The 12632-nt window shown below is 29.5% G+C and overlaps 1 protein-coding gene across 3 annotated transcripts in view; it reads left to right on the top strand.

Annotated features, from left to right (window-relative positions):
• LOC107440642 (plexin-A2) overlaps positions 1–12632 on the top strand; it is a 471562-nt gene that overhangs the window by 420785 nt on the left and 38145 nt on the right. For 2 of the 3 annotated variants that reach the window (XM_071184823.1, XM_043049324.2), the window contains 7 exons: positions 1633–1747; positions 3885–4016; positions 5055–5162; positions 6963–7056; positions 8094–8278; positions 9572–9741; positions 11327–11456. In XM_071184823.1, the coding sequence (XP_071040924.1) occupies positions 1633–1747; positions 3885–4016; positions 5055–5162; positions 6963–7056; positions 8094–8278; positions 9572–9741; positions 11327–11456 (934 nt within the window). The remainder of the gene's footprint in view (positions 1–1632; positions 1748–3884; positions 4017–5054; positions 5163–6962; positions 7057–8093; positions 8279–9571; positions 9742–11326; positions 11457–12632) is intronic. The other variant, XM_071184824.1, reaches the window with a different exon arrangement.

The raw sequence follows: 12632 nt of genomic DNA, 5'->3' as shown, positions 1-12632 counted from the left end.
GGACACTTTTCGAAAGACGTGGAAATAAAATAGGGATGCCAACAATGCTGTAGCACTAAAAATGTTGTTTTTTTCTGGGACGCATGTCACTGTACCGTAGGAAAGGAGGGTGGAATTTAAAATTATCAAAGATAATTTGCTATTAACAATTGTGAATTCATCATATCCAAGTTTCACTAAATTCACATGCTTTTTTTCTTATTTCTTAGAAAGCACACAAAAATTAAGCTTCAGTAATTTAAGTCTGGTGAACAAGCGAGCCCCTCCACTGCTGAAGATAATCACCTAACAATGAAAGCCCTGTGCCGCTTTACGTTATCATTCTGAAAGCACAAAATGATCACCTATTGCACCAACATAAGGCACACATAAACATAAGGTCACATCACATAATGCTAAGCATAAACTTCTCTGTACACATGAGCAAGGCATCCAGATCTGTATGTTCACTCAGACTCTACAAATCAATTGCCTACTATCGCTTTGGAGGCTAAACCTGGATTGATGAATGGAAACCAGCTTTCCATTCATCTACCATCCAATGGACATGTTGCTGCGCCGAGCTCAAACATTTCCTTTTCGGGTGTGACAAGAGTGGCATGCAATTGGCTGGTCACCTAGCAAACAAACCATGTCCATGAAGCCTTCTATGCATAGTAGATGTTGATGCCACTCCTCCGGTAGCTGCACTAATAGAGGATTTGAACCTATTCCTTCTTGCACATAAGGATAAATATGTTTTGACTAAACCTTCTAGTTGCCAAATCTGAGATAAGCAATTTGTTGTCAACCTCAGGGAGTCACAGAAGCTCCAAGTCAAAATTTTTTATGGTTTTTCCATTGATGGTCCAACGTAAGAATAACAACTTGTTTTGTTCATGTTAAACCATCAGGAATTTCCATCATAGTTTCTTAAAAATCAAATATTGGAACGATCATGAACAACCCTCATCCCAATGTAGGAATTCAGACTGATGTATTATGGACCCCGACATTAAAAAAAAAACCCAGATTGTTATGATGGTATATTCCTGAGAACCTAAGAAATTCCCATTACACTTTACAAGAAGATGAAATTCGAACACAATCTTAAACACTACTGTAAATGTATGCTAACAGACCTTCATTTTTTTTATGAACCATTATTTTCTCTGAAACTTCTTTCTGTACGACACAGTTCAAAATGTTCTCAAAATTAAAATAACTTTTAGTACTATGTAGTACTTTTAAATGCATGTTTATATTAAATTCAAGTTCAAATTTAACTATGGACAATGATTTTTATGGGTTTCGAAGTTTGGATACAATTTTTAGCTTAAAATTTTACAATAGCGAAATTGTTTTTGAATATAAGAGGAAAAATATATAGAAATTTACCACTCAAAAACGAATTTTATTTGTAGTGCCAATTTTTGAAAATATTTTCTTACTTTACCATATTTTTGTGTTGATTTTTTAATATCAATTTTAATTTTTCCCAAATTATGGCTAAATTTTCACAAAATAGGTACCTTTAAAAAAAAAAACCTAGACAGACTCATTATGCAATGTAAAACTAGTAATGTAAAAATTTTGTAATACTCTTTTTCATAGATTTTTTAATGAAAAATATGTGTTTTGAACATCTTTCAGTTGTACCCAATGTGTGTCCAGTGATTTTCCATGCGATTGGTGTGTTACTGGTCATCGATGCACTCATGATACTGGAGAGAATTGTCGAAATGATGTTCTTGTTACTGGCGTTTCTGTAAGTTGATTGCTTTTTATTACAAAAATGTACTACACGTCAGATAATTGATCCTTTTTGCTTCATAAATATTATGTTATTTATGAAGCAAATGAAATGTTTGAATTTCAAATACTACAAATTTTTCACATAAACTGATGCAAATCAATTTCTGAAATAGTATGCCATTAAATGTTAAGTTAATTAAAGTTTTGAAGAAACTTAGATTTTGTGGATTTTTACATTATTTAACTATGTAATTATTAATAAAACAATAGTTTTTTTGATAATTGCATCGAAATTTCAGTTGAGATTAAGTTGTTGATCAGTTGAGATTAGCATTTTGAAAACACTTTGGTATTGTTTTGTGGATTTTTACTTTGTTTAACTATGCAATTAATTACTGAAAAATTTTTCTTTCTATAATTACACCGAAATTTCATTAAACATTTATTGGCGTCTGACTATACAGAGCCAGAGGAACACTTAGAGAATTAGGAATTGCTGGTATAATAATTAAAAATTCATTTGGACAGAATACAAGCACATTTCTGAGGTACCTCCACAACAAGTTTAACTCATTATTGCAATCATGTCTGTTTAATTTTCCAAGGCTACACCAGAGTTAGCTTGGTTTAAATCCATGGGTCAATGTTATAGGTTAAGTTTTCTGTGTTCTTTTCCAAGATGACACCAGAGTTTTCTTGGGTTAAATCCACGGGTCACTGTTATAGATTAAACACCAGGTTTCCATTCACCAGACAGATTGAGAGCCTGGACTAAATAATCAGCAAAGTCCTCTGATGAGCATCAACAACTCTTTGGTCACAGATAGAAGATCAGTCAATAAACAACTGCGCTCAAAAAACTATGCACAAATTTCTCATCTCCTGATCTGTAGGCAAACCCACTATCAAAATTCTTATTACACAAAAAAGGCAGCTTAACTTGGATTACGCAGGTTTTAGGGTATGCTAGGATAAGCTTTCAGTGAACATTTCTTTATTCTAATGATAATTAGATAATTTTCAATCATTTAGTTTAAAGCTGGAATTTTTTTTAATTCACTAAGACTTTCGATTTGTTTATTAAAGCTATTTGTTACCTAGTTATAAAATACAGTGAAATTTCAATAACTTAAAGTATTATCACTCTGAAATTTTTGTTTAGAAAAAAAATGTTTAAAGCAGAACTGCTTTTGAAAATTATGTGTAAAATTATTGTAAAAACTTGGCAAGAAGAGACATAAGTGCTAACATGGTGCATAGCATTTTTAAAAAGTCCTGAAAGGCACTTATTTTTGTTTTTTAAAAGCCCTTGAAGTTATCATGTAAAGTGAGTGAAAATTATTTTACATTTTGTTAATGTATATAGTGCTTAAAAATATATTTTGTTGAGAAATTTAGCTATGCACCTCAATGAGATATAAATTATTTTCAGCATCCAATATATTTTAATTTTGTTTTATTTTCTTCCACAGAGCATTGGACCGAGCATACGATCTGGTCCCGGATTCTGTCCAAGAATTAACAAAACTGCAAATGGTTCTGCAGAAATCTTGGTTGCTTCCGGTATNATGAATTAAGTGCCTATTACTATTCAAAATTCTGAGTAAACATAATACATAACATTTCAAGTATGTTTTGTGTCAATCAGAAGTGGAAAATATTGCAGTTTTTCTATTTTGATGACTATAAAAATTCCCTATGATTAAAATATTTAGTACATACATCATGCAACAATTATCATGAAATTTTATATTTCGTAAAATCTACTGGATTTTTTCCTATCAGTGTTGGCAGCTATGCTAGTTATAAAATACAGTGAAATTTTTGTTTAGAAAAAAATGTTGAAAAAAAAAACTACTTTTGAAAATTATGTGATAAGCATTATTGTAAACACTTGGCAAGAAGAGACATAAGTGCTAACATGGTGCATAGCATTTTTAAAAAGTCCTAAAAGGCATTTATTTTCGTTTTTTAAAAGCCCTTAAAGTTATCATAATCATTTGAAGTGTTTGAAAATTATTTTGCATTTTGTTAATGTATATAGTGCTTAAAAATATATTTTGTTGAGAAATTTAGCTATGCACCTCAATGAGATATAAATTATTTTCAGCATCCAATATATTTTAATTTTGTTTTATTTTCTTCCACAGAGCATTGGACCGAGCATACGATCTGGTCCCGGATTCTGTCCAAGAATTAACAAAACTGCAAATGGTTCTGCAGAAATCTTGGTTGCTTCCGGTATCAGTAAGAGAATCTCGGTCAAAGTGGACAATATTCAGGTGGGTTGACCTACTTTTTTTTTATCATAGTTTCTTGTCACAAATTAAATAGTTTAATTTTAGAAGTTTTTAGCAATTAATGAAAAAGAATAATTATATAAATAACAGTTCATTTATGGTTGGTCATTTTACCAACAAAGAAAAATTTTTGCCAGAATGGTACCAAAAATTAGCCAAAACCTGAAAAAATACGGATGTAACTGAAATTGTTGATTAAATATAATGAATGCTCATTAGATTTAAACCCATTTCACGAATTAATAAATTCAGTATATTATTTATTTGTTAATTTAAAAACATTGATAAAAAAATTGACATGATATAGTAATAAAAAATATAAATTTGATAATTTTTTTGAATCTGAGCCGTTAAACTTTTATACAAAATTGTCATATTAAAACTTATTTAAAGCATAATAAAATTGTGGTAATACTTAATTTTCGTGTTGCAACTCCACAGGGAAAACCTGGAAAATACAGAGAATTTAAAAATCATCCAAAATCTTTGGGAAAATGCAGAGAATTTTGAATTTTTCCTTACGAACTGAGAAAAACAGGAAATTTCATTTCTTATTTTTGCAAACTTCTAATAGCACAATCTATGAGATATTTAAAGGCGATAGTTAAGCTATATTATACAGTTTTCTTAATGTTAACTTTTCTTTTCTTATTATGTTGAGCTGATTCTTATTTCTCCAAGTTTTTCCAGCAACCAAAACTAGCACTGATATCCTAATGTAGCTCACAAGAACACAGCGGATGTGTGTTTCCTCTTAATATATTATGTATAATATGTGTAGGGAAAACACAGGGAATTTTTTTACAGATAAGAGTGGCAACCCTGTATTTTTTATTTAAAAAAAAGCTTATGTATAAAATGCTGTACATGAGCAATAAAAGAATAATAATAATCCCTAAGAAAACAGATTTTTCCTCGACTATCACAATAGGTTGTATGATAGAAATCTTAGTAAAGCATTTTTTAAGTTCATCCTGCCTTTCATCCTTTGTTAAAAGCTGTGCTTTCTTTTCTTTATAGCAGCACATAGCGAGGATGCGGTTCTTATGCCAATTCAACATTGAAGGACGCGTCAAGCAAGTGAATGCTCAACTGATCGGGGAAATCATGTATTGCGAAGAAATGGTCGTAAGTACTTTAAGACTTTTTTTTATTTATTAAAAATTACTCTTATCTGATTATATTAATCTTAGTATTAATATTAATCTTAATAATTAATATCTGGTTGAAATTAATCTTGATAGAGTACTAGTTATTTTATGTTTGCCATAGCAAAATACTGACCAAAAGGACCAGGTGTCCGTTTACTGGCGAAAAGTATCCGGACACCCGGTTATTATGGTGGTGGAAGCATAATGGTGTGGGGGCGTCCTGTGGTTGGAAACATGCAACTCTGAGAGATGTATGTGGACATTCCGGACAATGTTGCACTCCCTTTTCTGTGGCAATATTTCAGGAAAGGCCCATTTCTCTTCCAGTAGGAAGATCCATTCACTCATCGAGGCTTGCACATACGTGGTATAATGAAATGGGTGTTCAAATACTGGACTGGCCTTTGCCGAACCCCAATCTAAATCTCATAGAACACTTTTTAGACGAATGAGAGTGCAGATTACATATAACCAGCCAGATCCTCACTGCAGGCACTCACTTCAGGCTGTGATGGAAGTCAATTCCTATTCAAAAATTGGTAGAAAAGTCTTCACAAACATGTGCAGACTGTCATCGACGCAAAAGGGAGACCAACATCATATTAATATGCGACTCGAGTTACTTTAAGTCCATACCACTGGCTGTCCAGATACTTTTTGGCCGGACAGTGTAGTTTTCAAAATAATAGTTTTGTTTTCATATCAGACATTCACTATCAGTTTTGTAAATTAATCTTTACACTTTGAATTCTCTTCTTAATTATTTTAAGCTTACACCTTTTACTCTGATTTGTTGTTTAAACACCTGTTAAGGACTGTTTGAATATTGCTTAAGATATCAGGAGGAAGTGTTTTTGGATTTATTTATTTTTATTGACAAGGGGGAGATGAGGTATTAGCAATGCTTACATGGATTAAAATCATATTCTATTCAAAAACAAAACTTTAAAATTAAAAAAAAAAATTTCAAATTTGAAGTCTAAGTTAAGTTTGGGGAAATAAAATGTTGAAAAAAAAATTTATTTGAGTTTCAGAGATCAAGAATTTAAATCCGAGACAGAAAATAAAAAACGTACTTAAAGAACATTTTATTCAAAATTCTAGAAATCAATTGAAACATAAGTTTTGTTTTACAACAAACGCAAAGTTAGATTGTTAACTTGAATTTCATCCTATAGTTAGATTGCTACTGCGAATGTCAAAAGAAAAGAAACGTGGGGAGGAGAGTATTGCAAATTTCTTACGCTGATATGGGAGAGGGTTTTTGACCTACTTATTTTTGTTCACCAGAAGGGGTAGTTCAGAGTTGCCAAATACACGTTAAATTATTTCAACTTCTTATGCTAGTTAAAAGCAAACGTTTATTTGCTTATAAAGAGCAAGACTGAAAACAGTGTTACTCTTTTGATTCCTAGACTATTGCTTTTTTTTATTTTTTATTTCCCTTTTATGTCTCAAGCAAATTAGCATAGCTTAAGAGAAATGCTCCTAAAATGTTATTGGAATATAGATGAAGGATAAAGTCTGACCTTTGAAGATGCTAAATTGTGTAATTTAATGTCCTGGAATTTCCAAAATGGGGTTGGACAGTGATTGTTTGGACAAATATTTAATTATATAGGAATTATTACCAGCCGATAGATACTTATACATGATATTTTACTAAAATTATTTTCATTTGTGTTAAAATTCTGCTTTGCAAACATTTGTGACATATTTTGATTTTATAAAATTATTTTTTATGTATATAGTCTTTAAATTCCAATTTCTCTTTCAGTTTTCTTATACTACTCAAGCACCAAATATCACCGCTGCATTTGCTGTGATTTGGGATGTAAATAAACCATTTGATAATCCTGAAAATATCCATGGTAAACAATACATTTACTTTTATCAAAAAGAAAGTTTATATAAACATGATTTTTTTTAATGTCCTAGGTTTTTATTTTATTATTATTATATACATTTAAGCTATTTCAGTTTTTATTATTATTAGTTCTCTCTTTTATTACAGTTCCTTTTAATGTTTTAGTGTAATGAGCTGTGTTTTATATGAATGAGACAAAGGCTTGTAAATGTGTTATCATAGTAGTTTTTTTTTTCCTGTAATAAAATAAGGGCTCATTAACTATTTAAATAGAGTTTTAAAAAAATGTTTATTGTTAAAAAGTTTTCAAGCAGGGTTCCTACCAGTTACAAATTTAAAAAAGGGTCATGAAAGTCCTAAAATAGTCAGAATTTCTAGAAATAACTCAAATTCAAAATTTGCACATTGTTGTAATATAGTATTAATGATATTTAAATTTGAAAAATTGCATGAAATCGGTTGAAAAATTATTAATAACTTCCGAAAATCACAATCGGAAAAAAAAACTGTGTAATTACAACGGAATAGTTGCGAACTGAGTGGTTAAAAGTGAGCTCTTGAATTTTGAAAAAAGTATTTAAAAAAAACACATAGAAATGACTGAAAAGATATATATAATCAGCCCAGAAAAGACCAGCATAAGCATGAATATTAACAATGTAGTCGTCGCAAATCGAATGTGTCAAAAAGAGTTTATTCGATTTGCATGTTGTAATAACATCTAAATTTTTAAAAATTCTGGAAATGGCCAAAAATGACATGTATTTAGAACTGAATCATTGTCATCAAGGAAAGTCACATAAAAAAATCTATGACGTATGAATACAAAATTTTGAAGTTCATTTTACATTTTGTGTAAATTTATCAATAAATTATTTTTCATTAAATAGCTACAGCCGTTTGTAATTGCTATATTCAATTTGAATTGCCCTGTATTAAATTTTGTGTTGAAATTGTGTTCTCAATGATTTCACTTTCTATTTATTTATTTATTTAATATGTTTTGTGAATCTCTTACGTATATCTTTTTTTCTCCCTTAGTTCTTATATTTAGATGTTCTGGAATGGCCCAAAGCTGTGGTATTTGTTTAGAACTACCTGAGAAATACAAATGTGGATGGTGTCAGGATGCTGACAACTCTTGCCAAGTTTATGAACATTGCAATCGCTTACCAACTCTTTGGCTTGACAGAAAGCAAACCTGCCCAAACCCACAGATTACTTCCGTAAGAATATTTTCTTTTTTAATCTAATTTATTTAAATTATATTCATTTTTCACCTTTAGTTAACTTATATACAAATTATTAAAGATCTTGTACAAAATCGGACCTGCCAATTTCTTAGATTGCTCCAAAATACTTAAAGCGATAGCAAAATTTCTGTTTCAGCATTTGATTTCAAATTATTTTGACCACACATTTTATAAATAATTAAAAGAAGCCCTGTGGCGGAATTTTTTCGGGCTTTCTGCAACGTACCTCTTAAATGCTAATATCATTCTGCAATATATTTTTAAAATAACAAATATACATGTTACTGATTTAAAGTAACAGAAGCGTCAACTTCAAGAAAAGAAAAAACTTTTATGTATTTAATTTTCTGCAAATATACAAATTTTTTTTAATGTAAAAAAATAGTGCTAGAAGACTAACGTTTATATAAAAATTATCATATTTGCTACCAACTTGACTAAATGCATCATGGTATATGATAATTAAGTAATTTATAAAATTTTTCTCATATTATTAAAAAATTAATGTTCTTATTTTGGCAACTTTATTCATAGTTTTTGGCAACTATTTTCATGCTTTAGGCTATTAAAAGCAACTATTTTGTTCATTTTTTTGTGGCAACCATGCTTTTGGGATCAAATAAAATAATTCTTTTAATTGAATGTGTAATATTTTTTTTATTGTAATATTATGGGCAATATTCTTGTATTTTGTAAGGGAGAAACAAGCATATTATTTCGAATTTTGTAAATCATCATCTCATTAAAAAAATAATAATAAAAAAATCATGAAATCCGTTGCAGTANGGGGGGGGGGGGATGATCGACAGCCAAATGAGACAATTCGGACTTTTCGAAACAGGTTAACTAAATGCTTGAAACTTTGAGATTCAGTTGTAATCAATAATATTGTGTTAAGAGCAAATAATATAAGAGGATATTAAAGTATCTGATTTCAAAAGCTACGAGGAATTCAACAGTAAAAACTTGATTTAAAAAAGGTAACGAAAATTTTTACGGAAAAGAAAACCAAATTTTTTTTACTTAAAAATCTATCTGCGAGACTCTGTGTATCGCCACGATTCTGCCACGGAGGAGAAATGTATCTAAAAAGTAACCGATATTGTCTTTAGCTGATAGTGAAATTTAAGAACTAACTCAAACTTCCAGGTCTTTTAATATGTATACTTTTCACTAAAAGTATATATTTAGGTTGTTGCTTAATATATTGCATAAAATAATAAACCCTTCATTTTGTGCATTAATAAGATGATTTTTTTTAATTAGTTTTACCCGAAATCTGGTCCTTGGGAAGGTGGTACAAACATTACAATCCATGGAATCAACTTGGGCAGAGTGTACAACGATATAGCTGGTGGAGTGAGAGTGATACACGAAGACGGGAAAGTAATTGCCGAATGCAATCCTCATGAAGAGTTATACGTAAAGACAACTCAGTAAGTATTGCTTTATGTATAAAGTAAATCTAACTTTTTTTAGCAATTTGAAGCAAATAATTAAAATCTTCATTTAATCCCTAAAACATTTTGTGTGTCCTTAAAAAAATAAATTTAGAAATTAAACGAATAAAAGTAAAAATCAAAACACGTTGTTTTAAGATATTTAATTTTAAAAAATGATCAAATCTACATATTTTCTTTTTTTTGCATTATAAAATTTATTATTAAAACATAGCTATTAATTTTCCGTCAAAATTTATGCAAGTTGAGTTTACAGTTGTAATAAATTTATCAATATTGAAATTTGATACCATTTTCAACTATTTCTATTCAATCAGGGTGCATAACATTTTTAAAAAGTGCTTAAACGTGCTTATTTTTGATTTACGTTTTTTAAAAGCCTTAAAGGCTTTTTTTATTCGGGTTTTGCTAAAAGTACTTAATTTTCTGTCTTTTCAAAAAGATATTTTGTCTCGGCCATGTCGATTGTCCTTCTAAATTACAAAAAATGCATGATTTTCACAATTTTCTCTGCAATATTTATCAGAAACTAGTTATTTTATGATGATTATGTAAAGGTTTTGAAAATATTTTTGAATTTTATTGATTTTATGTTTTTAAATTAAGTACTTTAAACGATAGAAAAAAATGATTTTCATTACTACACAGATCCTAATTATGATTTTCTTTTTGGAAAGTGATTAAAAACGTTTTTTGAGTGCTTAAAAGGTGCTTATTTTTTGTTGAAAAATCTGGCTATGCACCCTGTTAATGCTAATTATTTTTCATGCGATGATTTACTGCATTAAAAGGATTTCTTAATGTGTCAACTAAATTTGTAACTTAGTGTTTGAACATAATTAAACTGAGTTTTTTTTTAACTTAGAATTGACCAATAAATCTTATACATTTATTTTACAATTCTCATTTTATTTTTTATTTTATTGCAAATTTTGCATCTTTTTTTAAAAAGAATTTCAAAAAATAATTTTATAACAAATTGAATTTCAAAAGTTCCTTTTTTTTCAGTTTTAAGTAAAGGTAGTGCTAAAATATGAGATAAATTTGAGAAGATTCAGTATTTTTGAAGAAAAGTTAAACTAAAACTTATCATTTCAATGTAGACTATATGCCTTAAGAAGGTGCCATACTATGCTAGAAACTTTTTAAAATTAATCTTGTTTCAAATCTATTGATATTTTAAAGTTTCGAAAAAAGTGAATTTGGTGAGTAAACTCTGAAGTTTCGAATGCCGGAAAAAATGTTTTTAAATTATTACAGTTCAAATTAGTTATGGCAATATTACTTCCAAACTGTAAAGTATAATGATAAAATTTGGTGCGGTTGTAGTTGTATAATATAATTGAACATTATAATGAAATCAGGATTATGATCATAATAAAATTTTTATTCAGTAAGTTGTAAAGCTTGAGATACAAAATTAAAGAATATTTTATGCAAAAGACTTTGTCTCCCACTGTATAGTAAGTATCCTCTTTGTGCTAATAACTGATTTGATATGTAGTTATGAATTCCAATATTTTTTACTGTTACTGAATGGTTCATTTGTTCTATTTTGCAGAATTGTTTGCAATGTTGAGAAGCCACCCAATTTAACAAATGGATTGATGGGTGTTCACATGGATGGATTCATCGAGGTCAAAGTATTGAATGACTATTTTGCGCGATCCAGGGAGCAATACTCATTTGTTGTAAGTATTTGAACAACCCTCTGTCACAAACATAAATGTTTTTAGCAACATACAAGGGGGATTGTATTCTGAGGGGGGGTTGTATTATGCGGGTCTAAAAATTAGTAGGAGGGCAAATGATTTTTCTGGGAATATAGCGGAATTCCGTGTTTATGAAGACCATTGGTTCTCGGACTTAATCATTACACTAATCAAAAACTTGTAATTCCTCAAAATTTTCGGGCAATTACTCAATCTAAAATTCAAAATTTAAAAGTTTTGTTACTTCCCTCTAACGAGACGCTTACTTACACATGATTCTTCTGTCAATGGGCAGAAATCTGACAAATGATTAATTTGTTTTAGCTGATTTTCGCCAATTGGTTCTTTTATTTTGGCAGATTTTCGCAATTTTGAATCATTTGAAACTGCTCCGAAATTTGCTAATATCGCGATTCCTATTCACACGGTTTGAATATCAAACATTGATTCTTGTATTTACCTAATTTAAAAGTTACACATTGTGATTTGTATTCATGTGGTTTTAAGATCGTATATCGCGATTCATATTCCTGCTATTTTAAAATCCAATATCGCAATACTTTCAAGAAATATGATTTTTTCCTAAATTAGTTACTAAAAAGGTATGAAATTCATCACTGGTAGGGAATTTAATTATAAATCTTATTTCAAAACAATTATGTTAAACATGAAACATGTATAATATACAAATTGATATCGTGATATAAATTTTTTGCCCTTGAAATTTTCAGAGTTTTTCACTTTGTCACAATCGCTGCAGAACGTTTGATTTAGCAGGAATAAAGATTGTAAAAATTGTTAGCAGCAAGGCAGTCATTCAATCTAGAAAGGGAGAAATCTATAACAGGGTTATAATAGTCCATTTGTAATGTTTATATGTTGCATGCATCAATCGATTCAGTCATAACAACCGAACATACTAATCATTATTGATTCTTAACACATATAATAATTATATTTTGGAGGCTAAGTGGTGACTTTTAGCAAAATATCATTTGAGTGCCTAACACCAAATTGGTACTATCGATTCACAGAATATAGTTCAACTGATAATAATAAATTCACAAGACAATAATTGCAATCTTATTGACTAAAATAAAGTTACTGCTCAGAGATTTACCTATCCATGGGGTTTAGATATGTTCAGTTATGAAA

This window comes from Parasteatoda tepidariorum, chromosome 9 (assembly GCF_043381705.1).
Source record: "Parasteatoda tepidariorum isolate YZ-2023 chromosome 9, CAS_Ptep_4.0, whole genome shotgun sequence".
Taxonomy (NCBI): domain Eukaryota; kingdom Metazoa; phylum Arthropoda; class Arachnida; order Araneae; family Theridiidae; genus Parasteatoda; species Parasteatoda tepidariorum.
Note: the sequence above shows the minus strand (reverse complement) of the source record. Positions and strands in the feature narration are given on the sequence as shown.